Source organism: Scardinius erythrophthalmus, assembly GCF_964197995.2.
Source record: "Scardinius erythrophthalmus genome assembly, chromosome: 6".
In the NCBI taxonomy this organism is placed as follows: domain Eukaryota; kingdom Metazoa; phylum Chordata; class Actinopteri; order Cypriniformes; family Leuciscidae; genus Scardinius; species Scardinius erythrophthalmus.
Genome location: NC_138226.1, coordinates 28,560,576 through 28,579,802, shown reverse-complemented (window position 1 = coordinate 28,579,802; position 19,227 = coordinate 28,560,576). Strand labels below are relative to the sequence as shown.

Here is a 19,227-nt window from a genome sequence, read left to right as displayed (position 1 = left end):
AAGATGACTTGACTTGACTTGACTTAGCTCCCCCATATTAAACTGCAGATAAAGAAAAGGCTAAACATTATATTATAGATAATATTTCAGTTGTGATACAGACTGTATTATATATATCTCTGTGTCCAATCTGGATGTTATGATTTAATGTAGCTAACAAAACTGAATGCAGGTGTTGTGTAAAAAACATATCTGTAGTAGTAGTAGTAGTAGTAGTAGTAGTAGTAGTAGTAGTAGTAGTAGTAGTAGTAGTAGTAGTAGTAGTAGTAGTAGTAGTAGTAGTAGTAAAGTGTATTTTTGTCCAGTATTCCTAAAGGAGGTCTGAGATTGAAGTGAGCTGGCAGACGCACATGGATTGTTGCTTCACGCTCCAATGAAAATCAGGTCGAAAGTGGTCTGGAGTCTCACACACACACACACACACACTGAAAAGTAGAGCAGGCATAGCTGGTGTCTCCGCAGCACACATTCAGAATAACAATAACCAGATGATAGTTTTCTTAGAGAACTCGCTGTGTATTTTCCACAGATACATGAAGATCGTGATCTGTATTTTCACCTGAGGTATAAATGCAGGAAATATGGCTTCATGTGTGATGCGTGAGCTGGCACAGTTTCCATTCTCTCTTGATAATAATGAAATGATTCAGTCATTAATTTGAAGGATGAAGAAGCTCACTGGGTGAGAAACAGCTCGTGTAGGAATCTTTATAAATGGGTTTGGATTGAAGGGGGCGAATATCTTCCCCTGGCACGTTCCTTTTTAGATTTTTTTCAGAGATAAACTCTGATTCATACTCTGTTTACACCCCAAGGCTCCTAATTTGCGGAGGATATGCTGTTCAATGACAAATTAATGGTATAAAGGTCCCTTTTCCTACTAGAAGTCAATTTTAGATTATATTAGGACTGCAGTGCATCACAGCCAACTCTCACGACAAAATCCAACAAATCATTGCTGGCAGTAAATCTCATTCAAACTTTTTCCTCACAAATGCAAAGTAACAAATCTCAAACGTTATTTATAGTGATTTTAACTTGCAGTACCGTACGCTTCACAGAGGGCATTTGGTGGCAAATTTGTGCCAGAAAGTTTGAGAGAAATGTCTCTCTCATCCATTCTTGATCAGTGAGATTCAAAGACATCTGACAAAAGACGGTGAGATTTCCGCCAAAACACTCAGTTGGTGTAACATCCACCGCAGAGCTGTGTCGAATCGGCCACTTATGCAAATTAAAAACGTTTTATGCAAATAAATAAACCGCACATTTGAGAAATATGACCCAATCATTCGTGGCCTATCGGTGCCCATAGCAAACAGGCTACAGTGCATCTGCATGCTGTGCTGTACTGGAGGCAATAAGCAGAAAATCTTGAGCTTCTTCTCTCCACTCTAACATTTGGAGAAGAAATTCTCCTTAGGAAAGACGCTCTTTGAAGTCACAGCGCTAAAAATAACCCAGATATCCCTGTTACTTTGAGCTTTCCCTGACACGCACACAGAGCGAGCTTTCACTGACTGGCACAACAGTGAAAAGAACAACAGTGACACACTTGTGTCTTAACTGTCTGTGAATCCAAGCGGGAGTCAATATTAGTGTTCTGGTTAGGGTAGCACAATATAACAAAAAAAAACAAAATCACAATATGGCTTGGTGTGATTATCAAATCGCAAATTTGGCGCCACACAATCTCTGCATTTTTCTTATAACATGCAACGCAATGTGTGCCAACCATTTGACCAGATTTGTAGTGGGAAGCGTTTATTAACGTTGTTCCCAACAAAAAAAGGGCTCACTGCAGTTTCCCACCAGAATAAAAGCATGATGGATATAACATTTGAAATAAAGATGCAATTAAGAAATTAAGACACCAATATTAGTATTGTAATTTTACTAAATGTTTGCCAAGTATAAATAATTTATTAAATACTTTGATCGTTGTTGTTTTTTACAACAGTATTACTACAATAGTAATACATATCATGTTTTATTATTTTTATTTAAAAATTAATATATATAAAAAAAAACAGTGGTCTTTGAAACCTCAAGTTAAAAAATACTTTATGGTTACTGAAATAGGTTTGAGTTGGTTCTTATAGCATAACCAAGTGTGAACACATAAATTTGTCAAGTTTTTCCCAAACCGTTCAGCCCAAAAGGGATGGTCTTCAGAGAATTTTTTTTTTTTTTTTTTTTTTTTTTCAAAAAAAAAAAAAATTCACTCCAATCATTAGAGAATTATTAATTATTTCTTAAAATAGCCATTTAATTTATCTGTATTTAAAAACCATATTGAGAAACAAATCAAAATGTGTTTTTTTTTCCTCAATAGCAACTCTTGTTCTGGCGTATGAAGTATCGGGCTCTAAATAATTGATATTAAAATTTAAAAGTGTTCATTTTCACAATCCAATCAATTCACGATTATGTCGCATTTCAAAAGTAAAAAGGGTTGCAAACAGTAAAAACAGCCTCGAAATATAAAAAATAAGCAATAAAACAATTTTAAAAATCCTGTTCCAGAAACACTGAAGACATTCTTGTCAGTGTAAGTTAAAATCACCTGTGTTTGTTTGTGGTAAAGTCAGTGGTCTGATATGATTGCGTGCTGGCTGAACACAGCCTGTCTAAAGACGGAGGGAAATCCTGATCCTGCCTGGATCTGTCAGCACTGTGGAGGATTACACTCATCTGATCCGGCATGTCCAACATATGATAGAACTTTGCTTGCTAGTTGGAAGCTTAGTTGGATTTCCTCCTTCAGGAGAGACGTGTATGTGCCTCTAATTTTATTTTTTTGCATCCGACTGCAACTTGATACATGTTTGACTTTAAAAGTAGTTCTGTCACCATTTACTATTATGTCATTTTTTCCTATGGAAACACAAAAATACACATAAAATATCCTTTCCGCTCTATACCGCATAATGATATCTGAAGCTCCAAAATGCTCCACCTGTGCTCGCCAATTACATCTAGGCTATAAGTTACTAAAACACACACACACACACACACATCTATCAAGGCTGGTCAGGGGTGTGGTGTGTCAAGAAGCTCATTAAATTCTCAACACCCTTGGTGAGAGAGCAGAGAGGTAGGCCGTCATGTTTTTCATCTCTTCCATCTCATTTTTTACTTTCATCCTTCAGTACACAAACCTCTTAATCGTATTAAAGAGAGGTGTCACAGATAAGAGAAATAAGAATTCTCTTTAAAACCCCATTAAAACACTTGACAAGTACGGTTTTCTTTTCTGTGTTGGCCCTGTAATCCCTGAAGAAAGCGATCTGTTAACTAAAGCTTATTTTGGATTTTGTATATGCCCCTGAATGCAAGATAAATCATTAAGATTTTAACTCACTTTTTCCAGAACAGAAACAATTGTCGTTATGTGTTTATCTGTTATACTTTAAAGTGAAATGTAAAGTACACTAGCATATCTCAAAGCTAATAAATATGGGCTAAAAGATTTGATTTGATGGTGTCTGTGTGCGGTGTATTCGTATTGTAACACTGAAACAAGCATTTTCTGTAAAGCTGCTTTGAAACAGTATTGTGAAAAGCGCAAAGTACATTTGAATTGAATAGACTTGAATTGTATTCCTCACCAGCAGTAGCAGCAGCACCATATCTGCGTGATCGCAGGCGCAGGCCACATGCAGGGCGGTCCAGAGGTCCTCATCCTGCAGGTTGACATTCAGTCCCTTCTCTATCAAAATCTCTGCTGCGAACACATTGTCATGGCGGGCACACTGCAGAGACAAAAGAAAGAGAGTCCCAGTCACAGTGGCGCAATCTAACAGAAATCTCAGTATCCCAAAATATTTGACCAATAATGGTTTTCACAAATATATCAAAAAGAAATGCACTACATTTAGTACATGCACTTACTGCATTCATTAAAAACCTAAGAAAATATTAGATTTAGGGATATGTTTGGAGTTAGTACCTAGTTATTACCAAGTTATTGTACATAGTATGTACATGCAGAACAGGACTGTAAAATAAAGCATTTCCGCAATGTTTCTTGAGCATCAAACGAATTATCATGAGAACCTGTTAAAAGTCATTGCAAAAATGGCTCTGAAAAACATTAAGTACACATGCTTTGTTTTGACTTGCATGTCCAAATACTTTCTGCACCCACTGTAATTTTAGGAACATTTGATTGAATAACTTCCTCAACTAAACTTAAACCATTCTGCCAAAAAACAAACTTTCCGAGAGCTTTAGCGAATAAGTGCTAAACTCCATTCAGATAATATTTAGCTATTCTACTATGCATTTAAATGAGACATTTAAATGGACTAAAAAGATGTAGCCCTTTTCACATTAGATAATGACATTAATTGCACAAAGGCGGAGGTTGATTTCAGTTAGAGGTGCAATAATCAAAATTGTAATTAAAAAGTTAATTACATATATTGCATTGGGTATGAATGGCTGATTTCATACGTTGCACCATAAAAATGTATTGTTTTCTGTTTGAGCATCTCTGACTCCTAGAGAGTGCCAAGACTTAATTAAGCTATATCCAATTACCACTGAGATTGGATTTGTTTCTGTTTAGCTGTACTATACCCTGGCGAACCCTTTACATTTATTTAAGTCTCCTATGGTCACAAAATTAACTAACAAAAATTGAGTCATCCATCTTGTTTGAGTGTAGTGCTCAAACACTGGACCGGGTCTATTAAAGTCAGTGTCACCGAATGGTGTCAAATATTTCCCAGAGTTGCAATGAACCAACTTAAGGGAATGTAATGGATGCCTACCATTTAGTTGACAAGCAGGCATTGAACAGAACATGTAGGTGCCATATATAACCAGTAATTGTCCAATAAAGGAAAATGAATTAAGATCTTCAATAAAAAAAAGGATAAAATATTGGCTGTTGGCGGTCATATTTGACTGGGAAAAGTAAGAGTGTTTTTTTTTTGTTTTGTTTTTTAGGCTGATAGTATATAGATCTTATTCAATAACTTTAGATATAAAAAGTTGCTTTTCCATTCATTTCCAATGGTTTATCAATTTTGGCCACAAACAGCCAAGGTGTGCAATTTTGTGCAATTTTTTTCTATATCTACACCTTGAACCAGTCAGATTGAGTAAACCGTTTTTATATTTAAAATAAACAAATTAAATTAAATTGGTCAAACATGCCTGACTATCTGTAAAGGTTTAATATGGAATGTGCATTCCAGGTGTGGCTTCAAACATGCCTTGTCCATTCTTAATTTAAAGTCAGAACATTTTATACAATTATTTTAAGTCTTTGTAATACTTTGTAGAGGACCTCAGAGGTAAAAGGAACTGAGTATTGGGGCACTGCTTTAAAAAAGGGACAGGTAGAATTCCTGCAGAGGACATCACAGTCAGCTGAATGACAGCTCGAGAGGCAATGCACATGTATCTGAATTTGTCAGAGCTTGTCCTTATGTTCTCACCAGATGGAGCAGAGATCCTCCTGAGGATATCACTGTGTTCAGGTCAGCCCCCTCCTTCAGCAGCCTCAGCACTGGAACAAAAAAAAATCAAAGACAGATGAATATACTGTATCTGAAAAAAGAACACTTCATAAAATCTTAGGGACCCATTCTACACATAGTGAGGAAATATGATGAATTGTTAGGATCTCTAAAGACACTGGAGTACCTGGAGTAGACTGGAGTCTATTGCCTACATAGGCTCCAGCCTCTTAAGGCAGCATCCTGACTGAAATGGAATCTCGCAAGTAACTTCGAACACCGCACGTAGATGTAAACAAAGAGTAGATGAACAATAGTTTGTTGTTAGCATGTTGCTAAGCACACTAACACTGTAATAACTATAATAACGATAACGTCACAGAGGAACAATATAGCTGGAATCACTTTCACAGTGATTTTTCCTAACGAATGAATGATAAAAAATACTGAGTGCCAACCAAAATTCTCCGGACTTCAATAAGCTGAAGCATTTAAAGATGACAAAACTATAATAAACAGAATGTTAACGTTTGTTGTGGACGCTAATATTGGTATCGTTATTGTTATCTTCATAGGTATTGTTATTGTAGTGAACGGGCCTTTACAACCTTGATCTGTTTTGACCTTAACCATCAGACTCTGTTGACAGCCACTAACTGAATCTCTGTGGCAGTGTCTAGTGCATATTGGCAGCTTCATCCTGTATTTCCCTCCGGCCTAAATTTAAGTGCACTACATGACACAAGGCTAAGCCCCACTGAATTTAATTACTGAAGTACCTATCAGACTCTTTATAATGATTCCCACCAAAATGCATCAAAAAGAGTGTTCCTTACATGGCACCTACTGTAAATGAGCACAGTACAGAAGGGAAGGGACTCTGTGTTGATCCCGAAAATGATGATAGAATATAAATGATAACTTGTGCATACAGACACTCATACAAATGCTGGTATATTCCTGAGGATTTTTTCAGCTCCATAACGTGACAACATGCTAGTCTGGAATTGTATCTCAAACATGCTCAGTGGGGAACAAATCTGCTTACACAGAGAAATGACAGAGGCTCATATCATCTCAGCCAAGGTTTAAATCACTAAAGAGTGAAGAAAAGACAGATGTGCACACAAAAACAAAAACGTTAGCATCAGCAGGTTAGCCTACTGAGGCTATCTGGCATGCACTCAGGCATATCGAAACGAATATCTATTCAACAGATCATTATGCCAGAAAGGAAGGCATTTTTAACAAACACACAAGGAGAAGAAGACAAAAACGTACTGTAAGAACGATAACCAAGAACAATGTGAATAACAATGATAACTATATTAGCATCCACACCAAACCTAAGGATCATTCTGTTTATTATGACTGTTTGCTGCAGTTATGTCAAGCTTGATTCTTTAAAGTCGGGTGGATTATGATTGGCTATCTATGTTTGTATCGTTCATCAGTTGGGAAAAAAAAAAAAGAAAAAATAGTTCAGTGTTTTTGGTAACACCTTAGTTTGGGGACCAATTTTCACTATTAACTATTTGCTTATTAGCTTGCATATTACTAGCATATTGGCTGATTATTAGTAGCCTACTTATAAAGCACATATTGATGCCTTATTATGATGGGGAGTAAATGCAATTTGGTTCAACTTTATTTGAAGGTGTCCTTGGTACAGTGTAATTACACAATTACATACTGTGTAGTATCCATTAACAACATGGTTTAGTTTTAGTTGCGAGCAATTGTGTGTAATTTACTGTTATTACAATAGTAAATACATGTAACAGTCAAGGACACTGTTCTCCATTTCCTTGACAGCCTTGACTATGGTAAAAGTATATTGGCTGTGGCAAGTGTGTTCTTAAACGTTAGTGTGATGGATGGCTCAGAGGCTGAGTGGGTGAATCTCAGAGATCACTCAGCAATCCCTATCAGGAAATTGAACACCGCTTTGGATTATACAGAGCTGCCAACACAGGAAAATAAAAATGAATGAAGATCCCAGAGAGGAAATGAGGCAGGGTGTAAGGCTTGTAAAGGACACTGTCTGATGTACACCAAAGCAATTAAGGGCTATTCAGTCATAAAAGAGTTGCTATGCAGTGTGTCAGATTAGCTTGATGTAGCTAAGAAGCAAATTTTGTGAAGCACTGTAACACAATGATGGCCGTGCATCTTAAATCACATGAACCTTCGCCACTGCAAAACATGCAATCAATGCTAATCACACAAGCCTGCCAGGCTCAAGTCTTGCCAGCTTCATTGACAGATCAAGTCTTAAACTAATAAATCTGTACCTGAGTGATTTCTGCATGACACACATGTGCTCGATTCACTACTTGCAGGACAGAGTGAAGGTTAATTACAATGCAACTATGAAATTATCGTTCTGGTTATACACCCCTACCCAAGCTTCAATATTATGACCCACACAGGAGTAGTTACTGATTCAAACAGATGTGCTTGTGGATGACCCCTGATGATGAGTGTTTGGCCGGTTTATTCAGACTACCTATTTATGCATGAGAACATGCCCACTATGAGTAGTGGTGGTGAAGTAGAGCAATTGCTAATAATACAGTCTGCACTCGTTCATATTTATGAGGTGTTGTTATGGCAATCTGACTCAGCGATATGCGTTGCTGGCTTGTTTGTTAAACCCAATAACGCTGAATGCTGCAAAATCATCTATGTGACCTCCATTATGCTTTGCGCAATAAGAAGCCAACAAAAAAAAACATCAGCTTTAAGCAAGGTGTACTACCCTCACGCCATTACTCAAACAATGCCCAGGAGAACAAAGTTAAACAATTACGAAAAAACAAATACACTTACAACTACAATGAGCGAATACAATTACAGCTGAAATGGCTATTGATGGAATCATGTAGTGTGCGAAAATTGATTTGCTTTTAATACAGAAACATAAGTCCAATCAACTTCAATCAATGCTATTCACATAAAATCCAAGTTAGACACTCAGACCCATTATTAATCAACTTGGTCAATCTGCAGTCATTAGCAGTCAGGGAGCTTAATTCATTTTCCAAGTCTCTTTGCTCTAATGAGCACCAGGAAAGTCTCTCATCCCTAGGGCAAATTCTTCATCATGCTTCCATTACTCTTGGGTAGACGTTTTCACTTTCCCTTTTTGTTCACCATTTCCCGGTTTTAGCTGCTAAAGGGATGGAAGAAGCCCCCCTTTGAAAAAAACGCAATCAACATATTAATTCAACAATATTTATTATGGCCTCAGATTCGGGAAAATTACACCTACTTTTTGAAAAATTTGATGGTGTTCTGGTATTAAAGGGGACAGTTCACCCAAACATTCTGTCCTAATACATTTGGGATGTACTAGGAAAAAAATAAAAATCCCCACAATTTGATATCTGATGTATTTTATACTGTTATGGATATGGTAATTCACAAGCTGCATATGCAATACAGAGCTGCTTCATTATACTATAAGGTTATGGTTTTGTTTAGTTGCTAATAATTATGCATAATTTACTGTTATTACTATAGGAAGTAGACATAACAGTTAACAAAGACACTGTTCTCCCTTACCTTGGCAGCTGTGGCAGCATATGCAATAAAATAACTTATTCATCGCTGACATGATAGAAGACATTGCAAAAGTTGTTTCCTACAATGGATTGTGAGAAAATATTCACCTCATTCAACGTTCTTCTTTATCCCGTTACTACTACGTGTGAGAAACCGCTGCAAAGAATTCAGTGCATGATTGAACTCTCTGGATGAATCAAGTTGAATTATAAACTTTTTCATTTGACCAGTTAAGTCAATATATTCTCGAATCTGGCCTCGGTAAGGTTAAGGATACAAATGTAGCTTTATTAGGGTAATCCAAAATCGTAATCCAAATAAGTAATCCAAATATCAGGGCAGACAGAGAGCTCAGGAACAACCTCCGTGGTCGTATCTAGACAGACAGTGAGTTCATGAGCAGAAGCCACCACCTCGTGCAAAAGTAGATCACGTGCCGCTGCCTCGGAAGAAGTGTACACAGCCCAGACACATAGAATGGCCATTGCCGGACTCAGATGCACTGGACACTAGGGTGATGTTAGGACCACTAAGATTTCAGCCGCATGCATTGAGATAAGTGGTGGGTCCGCCAAACTGGAAGCTAGTCTCAAACGCCTTAGTAGCTTCAGGTGCAGTGTCCATGATGGCTGAAGACTCTGGCGTGGCGTCCATGACGACTGGAGATTCTGGCATGGTGGCAATGATGGCTGAAGGCTCCGGCATGGCGGCCATGATGTGAAGATGCTCTGGCGTGGCAGCCATGTCATGAAGAGGCACTGGACTTGGGACCACTGGACTGTAAAGCGCTGGGAGCACTGGACTAGTGATCACCAGACTTGGAAGCGCTGGATTCCTTTATGGGCCAAGCTCTGTGGCCATCAAAACTCTTGTCACAAACCGCTCTGACACGGAGATTGAGGATCCAAATGCAGCTTTATTAGGGTAATCCAAAATCAATCCAAATAACAGACTAGAGATCAAAATCAAAGGGCAAACAATACTAACCACAACTGAGTCCAAATCACAAGAACACAGGGAAATCCAGGAAACCAGACAGAAGATCAAAACCATAAAGATAGAGCTCAGAATTGCAGTGTGACACTAAACAAGACTTTGCAAAGAAAGAATAAAAGCACAGGGCTTATATAGGCAAACAAATGGCAGCTGAACCTAATCAAAAGATTATGAATTCAGGCAATGGGATCTGGGAATGGAAGTTCATGAGTTAGTCGGGAGGAGTGCCCTCTGGTGGATATTGCAGGCACTCCAGCTGGTGGATGTAACAACCAAAATGTCAGAGCTGAATGAAAGTGCTATTAAGCTCCAAAATGGGCTGTTAGTCCAAAATATGACTAAGAATCTCATAAAAGCATCATAACTTGATGTGAAGGCCAAGTATGGTAACCCATACTCAGAATTTTTCCTCTGCATTTAACCCATCTAAGTTATTGCACACACATTAAGAGCGGTGAGTAGTGAACACACACACTGCAAACCATGGACACACACATCCAAGTAGTGGGCAGCCATTTGCTGTAGTGCCCAGGGAGCGATTGGGAGTTAGGTGCCTTGCTCAGTCGTGGGTATTGAAGGTGGAAGACAGCACTGTTCATTCACTCCCCCACCTACATTTCGGGTTACAAGCCTGACTCTCTAACTATGGCCACAACTGCCCCTAATAACATTGGCCCATACAACATGTGTGCTACATTCCAAGTCCTCGGAAGTAATACAGTTGCTTTCTGTGAGGAACAGGCCAAAATTTTAAACAATCACTGTATATCTTGCTTGATAGCCATGGCCACCATTCAGAAAAGAATAGCTCTAAATAATTAATTTGGTGTTCTATAGAATAAATAACGGTCATACTGGCTTCAGATGTGTGTGAGTAAATGATGAGAATTTTCATTTGGGGGTGAACTGTCCCTTTAAGAATCTGTTTAGCAATTGACATGAATGATACATTTAGCAATGATAGTGCTTAATGTTTGCATGAGCACAAGACTATAATTTACAAAATAGTCCACTTAACCATGGAGAAAATGAGTTAACTCTATGTGGTCTTTAGAGGACAGAAATTCTGCTGACTGCAAAGAGAGAAAACAACCTGTGCATGTTAACATGGCACTATGGAGCCTGATGAGGTCCGGCTGCAAGCATTAGAGGAAACACCAGAGACCACCCGCCTAGAGGCTGTGTCAGGCCTCTTTACTGACCGTGACCAAACAGAGGTCAGCAGACACAGTTAGCCCATAATGTGTCTTTGCACACTGGTTGGAAGCATGTTGTGCTACTGTACCTGATCAAGTCAGGGTGCATTATTACTGGTGGAACAAATTTTTACTCATTTGGGTCAAATCCACCATAAAGTCTAACATGCTGTTATCATTAATGGACGTATACAGGACTCAAATGGACCAGACACAGATGGTCTAATATTCACATCAGCAATTCTGGAATGAAACTGGACCTCCTTGGAATTATCCGAACATTTCAGCACTCCGGTTTATTTGGAATGTGCTCTGTTGGCACTTGCCTGATAAGGCTAATATGTGTTTTCCTCCGCTGGCTAATAATCTGCTGTATTTCCTATGACTTGATGCTGGGCGCAAGAGTGGGCGAAATTCAACCTGTCACGGGAAAATGGGAAAACAGCTGTTGGAACCATATGTGGCGTTTCCATGGAAACCAGGCATGGGGAAAGGAGAGGACGGGAGAGAAAAAGGCAAGATAGCAGGAGATGAGAAATTAAAAGATAAGGAATATGGATAACTGTTTTCTATTTGAATTTACTTACTGGTAAAGTTGAATTTTCAGCAGCCATTACTTCAGTCTTCAATGTCACATGATCCTTAAGAAATCATTATAATATGCTGATTTGCTGCTCAAACATTTAGTCTTAATATAAATGGTAAAAATCGGTTGTGCTGCTTAATATTTTTGTGGAAACCATTTTTTTTTTTTTCAGGATTTGATGAATAGATAGTAGAAATTAATAGAACAACTTCAACTACCAAATCAACCACTGCACCAAAACACGGGATTTAAACTTTGCTGGATAGGTGTGGTTTTAAAATAAATCAGAAAAGCACATACATATACATGCATCTTTAGCATGGCCAATCAGCATGCAAGCTTGTGAAGACCCACCCATTGAAATTCTACCAGACACTGTGAATCTGCCTCACATGACCATTTGTGATCAGATCATCTGAGATGGAGGCCAAAGAGAGAAAAGGGCAGTGAATAAGGGACTGGTTTACAGTCCTATTTGCCTCAGTGCATGTGGGGGTTGTTGGTCTGTGTATGGGTGCGATTTTGAGAAATGGAGGACTTTGTCGCCAAGGATCTTTTGCCAGATAAATAAACCAACCCTTTAGAAAATTGCTTCTATTGTTCCTTGAACTTGAGTTAAATAATATCCAATGCTGAACTGTAATGAAGTGTATGAGTGTATATTGCATTACACACTACAGTGCATTATGTTCTGCAGCAGGATACAGGTGTCATCCATTAGCCATAATATAATAGGCAAGGGGAGCCAGCCGTCTAGGCAGTGTGGACGAGCCTAGACCATGTTAATGTATAACGCTAATAATAAGAAGTGCACACAACAAATTGATGTCTCTAGAGGTCTGAATTCAATCAGTGGCACCACAAACAGACATATTGAATCATTCAGATAATGTATACAACCATTTGAAACACATTAGCTCAGCGCCAAAACCTAGTGAGCTGCATTGCTGTCTACAGTCTAGATAGGCAGCTGTCTTCTGAGACAGCAAACTGAAATTAAACCCAATAAGTAACATTCTACATTGCCGTTCTGCTGTAGGCAGACACTTAACTCACAATTCATTTCAATTGAGTCTGGTGTTAGCATGTTGCTAAGCTAACAGCTCAGTACTCTTAGCATGCAAATATGTCACACAAATAGCACTTTTTCCATACTTAGGCCTGTCGCGATAGTCGATAATTCGATTAATCGCACGATAAAAAAAATGAGCTCGATAATTTTTCCGGCCGCGATAATTCCATTTGCATGCTTGTTTGTTTTCCTCGGCTCTCTCTCTCTCTACCAAAGAGACTGGATGACCACTCTCGCTCGGTTCTTTAGCGTATAGGAGGAGTGAACCCTCTTTGTTGTCAGTTGCATGGTCTTTGTGTGGGGAGGCGGCGCCGCGGCGCTTGTCAGTCACATGGTCTTTGTATGGGAAAGCGCCGGCGGGACTGTTTGCGGCTACTGCCGGGAGAGAGAGAAGACGCTAGTTGTGAGTTGCGACAGCGAGCCCGATCACATGAAAATGCGTATCTATACCACGAATGTTATTTCTCGTGCCATTTATACGCCAAAAATAGTTTTTGCATGCATATGATACGCTCTTTATGGCGTGTAATAAGCACGCACTCCTCACCCCTAATCCTAACCAAGTATTTTCAGTGCGTAGCATACACGCAATAAAGTGCGTCTCCGTCTTCCCGACAGTACACAATCACTTGACAAAGTAACAGGAGGACAAAGTAACAGGAGTAACAGTGCAAAATTGTGTGATATGGCTTGTTGAGGCTTTTTTTTTATTTGTTTACAAAGGTCCTAACTGTCAGTTTTGCCTGTTATGGAATGTATCACTATTTAAGCCTAATGTCTAAAGCCTAATGTTTCATATTTTTTGAAGTGCAATTTTGTTTACATCCATTTTATTTATTAACAGACATTTATTTTGTTAACAGACACTAAAGCGGGTCGCACACCGGACGCGCAGCGCCACGTCTTTTAAATTCGAACACATTATTCTCTATGAGAGTAGGCCTACACACACCGGCGGCGCCTTTCGGCGTCTGTCCGCGGCGCCCAACAACGGCTCAGGACCGTGTTCAAAATCCTGCCGCGCCACAGAGCGCCATTTACATAGTTTTATATAAAATTTACATTTATGTGTCTCAAATCGTAGTTAATGTATATATGGACTTAATCCTGTGCTGCAATATACATTTAGTTTTATATTTATTTACAGAAATCAGAAAATTGCTGATGTTATTGGATTTTCAGGTGACAGTTGTCCTAGACGTGGCGCGGCGCAGCGCTGAGCTGCGCGTCCGGTGTGCGACCCGCTTAAGAGTCCATTGCTTTCATTGTTTTTGGTTGTTTTGTTCATTTTTTTGGATATTTAAAATGTTTTCCGTTTTCAATGTTTAATATTCTTTAGAAATAAAAGTTTATAGATCGTTGAAAAGGTGTACCTGCATTATTATGCCATTATAATTATATTAAATGAAAATGGTCTCAGAACGACAATATTATCGTTTATCGCGATAATTTCTTGGACAATTTATCGTCCAGCAAAATTTGTTATCGTGACAGGCCTATCCATACTCTTTAATATAGTATATATAGAATAACTTCATCTTCCTTTTTTTTTCTTTTTTTTCTTTTTTTCTTTCACTGAAATGGTCTCAGACATGCTCTTTAAATGGATTCTCTTTCAAGGTCACACCTATTCCATATCCATCTCTCGGTCCTTTCCTCATTTGTACCCCCACATTCCTCCATGTTCCACCATCAATGACAAGAGACTTCAGCCTTTCATCTCTTAAATTAATTGTCTTCTCCTCCAGAAAACAGCAAAGTAGGTTTCTCTTTATCTCTAAACCTGACAGAATTCCGTTGGGAGTTCCAGTCAAGCATAGATGCTTCATGTTTTTGAAATGGGCTTTGGAGGCCTGGGTATGTTTTTCTGATCAGGGGAGAGTTTAGTCCTCGACAATAAGAGGAGGAGGATTTGGAGGCAATGTAAAGGTTAAAATGAGCTCACTGGGGTGGAAAAAAAAAGCATTCCAGCTACTGTACTTAAAGGAGCTGAAAAAAAAACAAAAAAAAGCCATTGTATCCCATCTTGTCCTGTGCTAGGCAAAATGGACTGTGCCTTGGATCAGCAGACACAGGCCAGTTTTGTACACACCAGTGGTGGACAAAGTACACAAATCAAGTGATAAAGTAAAAGGACAGATATACTTATAAAATATTATTCCAGTAAAAATGTGAGTACTTATTTTTAATTGTATTTGAATAAAAGTACAAAAGTACTTACTACTTATAGTTTATAGGCCTGGTTTCACAGAAAGGGCTTAGATTAAGCCAGGATTAGATCTTAGTTCATTTAGGACATTTAGTAGCTTTGATAAACCTGCCTTTGAAAAAAAAAAAAAAAAAAAAAAACCTGTGCATCTTGAGAAAAAAAACAATGGCAGTGTCAAGTCAGGTCAAGTCAAGTCACCTTCATTTATATAGCACTTCTAACAATGTAGATTGTTTCAAAGCAGTTTTACAGAGATAATAGGAAATGAAAGTAGCAGAGATTGTTTTGGCTTTACAGCAGCTCTAGAATAAAGTTATTGTCCAGCTTAAAGCTGCAGTCCGTAACTTTTTTGGGGAAAAAAAAAATTCCAAAATAAATTTAGTAAGTACATAACCAGCCAGTGTTCAACACTCTCTGCTTGCCTTAGCACGATTCAAAACGGTAAGCTTGTAATAATGTTTTTAATTCCAGTGGTACTGGTGGATTTCCGTGGGAAATTCGAGCATGTCTTTGCGTCATTACGTCACATGTGTACACATAAAAAAGATGTCCTGGCTACTAGGTTATATTGCGTGTGAGGATGTTGGAGGTGGAGATTTATAGCCTTTTCTCACAGCACTTGATATAATTAAACTTTTCAATTTGATGGAGGATGCAGATGGAGGATGCAGAAAGGTTCAAACGACAATCACCAGTGACAACTGGAGATTCACCCGTTGTAAAATGCAAAGGACTTCGAAATGGCTTCAGAAAAAAAGAGACTGCAACCGGGCCCATGTGAAAACAAGGATAAATATCGGAAGGGCTTTTGAAAGGTAAAAATTTGATTATATTACAGTTTTAAATATGCATCTGATTACAGATACATGTGTTTGTATTTCAAAGAGAACCAGTTCTGAGGAACATTAATTTGTTGATATGACAATTAGAAATTAGACTGCACAGAAATGGAAACTGAACTACAGGAAGCCCTAATACACATTAAATGTAGTCACGCAATGATGATGTTGTTAACATTAACAATTTGAGAAAGTATAATTTGAACGGTTTGACGTGATATGATAAGCGATCGTTAGATTTAATCAGCACAATTTACTGCAATGCTTTTTTCCCTTAGTTGGTCAGAACAAAAGTGGATGTTACTTAATGTTCAGATGACATTTTCCGGTGAAAATTCTTATGTTGATCATACTTCAAAAAAGTAGAATCTGTGATTCCGAATGACAGTATCCACACCGGCGCGGCGACTGACAGCCACATTCTCCTCAAAACATTGGATTCATCCGTGCTGTGCCGTGCCGAAGTACAACCCACGTAAAGTTGATAATTCCGCGAATAACTGCAATTGCAGATTTCGAACAGAGAGGGCGGCAAAGAGGAAAAACTACAGACTGCAGCTTTAAGTTAGTTTTGACTGATTCACTTCCGTCGCAACGATCATTAGTTATTTACTAAGGGGCCGCAAACATAACACCGTTCTAACAGAAACCGAATATATATGTGTGCAGGCGTGAAGTGTTTCTTTACAAATTTACCTCAACAAATGACTTGTCTGGCCTTCATTTATAATACAGAATTTTTTATCGCTTCAGCATAGCCATGTGAACTGGACTTATTTTGACAACGTTTTATCTGTGCAGAGGTAAAGGGAAGGGAAGGTACCAGTGCCATTTTAAGAAATGTCAGTGCAAGTTGCTTTCAGTTAAAACGGCTCAAACATGAATTTTAGTCTGGGACTAGGCTACTAAGAAAGATTACTGCAGACATTTAATATGCACTGATCTCCAAATAAGCAATCTTTTTTATTCTAAAACTTAGTATACACCACAAAAACACTGAACTTCAATATATTAAAATATGAGTTTAAGTTACTGATATTTAATTGTGCAAACAAGTGAAATAATATGCCATGAAGTATTTTGAAAATTAAGGGGGGGGGGGGGGATATAATGAATAAAACTCAAAGGTTGAGTCGCTTTTAGCTTGCATTTGAAAAAGCAACACGAGTCAAATATCTTTCCAAACATGAGAAGCATGTTGTAAATGTCCAACAAAAGACAACAAACTCACTTCATAACGACAGTTGAGCATCCTTCTGTGAGATGATCTGGCTTCTTACACAGAATAAGGCAGTCGTGTGTTTATAATAAGTCATGTTTAATCAAAGTGTTTCAATCTTCGGTTTATTCAGCTACAGCAATGATGCCCATATGGATTTCCTGGAATGATGTGCATTATTGTACTTCTGCGGCGGGGGATATTTGGTGTGTCTGCGTGAGAGCGCCCTCTGGCTTTCAGATGAAGCAGCATTTACTACTGATCAGCCGTGCTGCACTGACAAGCTGCGCATTAAATAATTGCAACCTTTGCCAAATGGCATGCGGTTTCATTGCGATTAATTGTGCAGCCATAAACCTGACAGCAAGGCTAAAGTTTATAGGTCCCTTTAAATAAGGTCTTGATCATTTAATACTGACCTTAAAGGGATACTTCACCTCTGGGAAGATGAATGTGTATTTAAAATAGGTCATTTAAGTAGAAGAAACGTGAAGACATTTTTGAATTTGGAGCTTTCTAGACTGAGAAAAGCCAGAAAATGTATTTTTGGCTTATGTGGATGAAAGACAACAACTCCCAGAATGCACTTGCTTCGCTGCCTTAGGAGGCCACGCCTACCGGGTAAGAGTGCGCAGTTGTAAACAACAAAGCTAGCCTACGTGATGAGTTTGCGAGGGATTTAGAGATCGTCCAAAATGTCCGGGATTCGGCTTTTGCGTTCTACAGTCGCCATTCATCATGTTTACTGTGGCGAGCAGGACGAGGCTGACGGCCGCGGGAGAACAGCGCGAGGCCGGTGGTGTCATTACTGTGACGCGCCGTGTCTCGCATCTCTCACGGAGGAGCGGGAATTTTTCTTAGCAATGGTAAAACGCACATCAACCGATCACTTATTTAGCGTTCATGTAAACACTACATTCAGATTCACCAATCGGAATGAATTCAGTTAGATTGAAAGGTCTGCATGTAAACAATGAATGGCGACCGCAGAAAGCAAAAGCTGAATCCCGGACATTTTGAACGATCTCGCCCTCCGGACAAGTCCGGGAAAAGGAGGATGGTTACTTACTCAGCTTTCTCCTATTATTCAGCTTTCTCCACAGAACAAGAGCCTGCTAGCTTAGCTTCCAAAGAAAGACGGCTGACACTGTGTGTACATTCTGAGTGAGATCCCACCCTCTATGGGCGGGCTGAAAACATGCGGAACAACCCCATCTACTGGCTGTAGTCTTTAGCCTCTGGCCAGAAAATCCTCCGATGACGCAAAATGACGATTTTTGCGTCATCGGAGGATTTTTTCCAGACAAAAAATACATAAATCTCTTGTCTCAGGGGGATATGAGGGTGGAAAGCATGGTAATTCGAAAATACTACAGGTTTTCTACTTATACAAAGCTTAATGCTAAATCCTGAAGTAACCCTTTAACAGTTTGAGTGGCACATTTCAGCTCTGATAGTTTTGTAAATCTGTATTCAAATATGCTTTATTTATTTATTTAACTATATTGGACTTGACAGAAAAAATAAAAAAATTTACCAACATCCTTCAGTAAAAATGGACATTGGTTTGATTGATTTTAATGGGCATACTGTATGTATCTGCAATGACAGTTACAATTGTCAATCCTCAAAGGAAATATGTAAAAATAAATTTAAGAAGTAAAAATTCACCTAGTTACAAACAAACTTAAAACGTGTTTTTTTTGTAAGAGCTTGCATAGCTCGTTCACCCTGCTAGAGATTCATTCCTCAGCATGGACAAAATCAGACATCGAATTAAACACTAGTGGGTCTGAAAAAGAAGAGACATCAAATTGTACTCTCTCAGTACTGAAGTTGAACTTTCTATCTTCATCTGTGTTATTTCTTGCTAATTTCCGTCCCGTCACACAAAGCAAATGGCGCATTGCAGGAATGCCATTAGCACTGCATCACATGGGCTGTGAGGGGCTTGTAAACACTCATTCGCTCACTCCCAGATCTCTGTCATTATTCCATTATCCTGACAGCCATTTTATGTTTCCTCTGCAAACCACCTGCCAAAATACATGATCGTGATACGTTACATCATT

General features: G+C 38.7%; 1 protein-coding gene across 8 annotated transcripts in view; it reads right to left on the bottom strand.

The window, feature by feature from the left end:
• The window catches only part of myo16 (myosin XVI), a 259,231-nt gene that overhangs the window by 155,074 nt on the left and 84,930 nt on the right, over positions 1-19,227 (bottom strand). For all 8 annotated transcript variants that reach the window (XM_081368813.1, XM_081368814.1, XM_081368815.1 and 5 more), the window contains 2 exons: positions 5,451-5,521; positions 3,612-3,755 (listed from right to left, as the gene is read on the bottom strand). In XM_081368813.1, the coding sequence (XP_081224939.1) occupies positions 3,612-3,755; positions 5,451-5,521 (215 nt within the window). The remainder of the gene's footprint in view (positions 1-3,611; positions 3,756-5,450; positions 5,522-19,227) is intronic.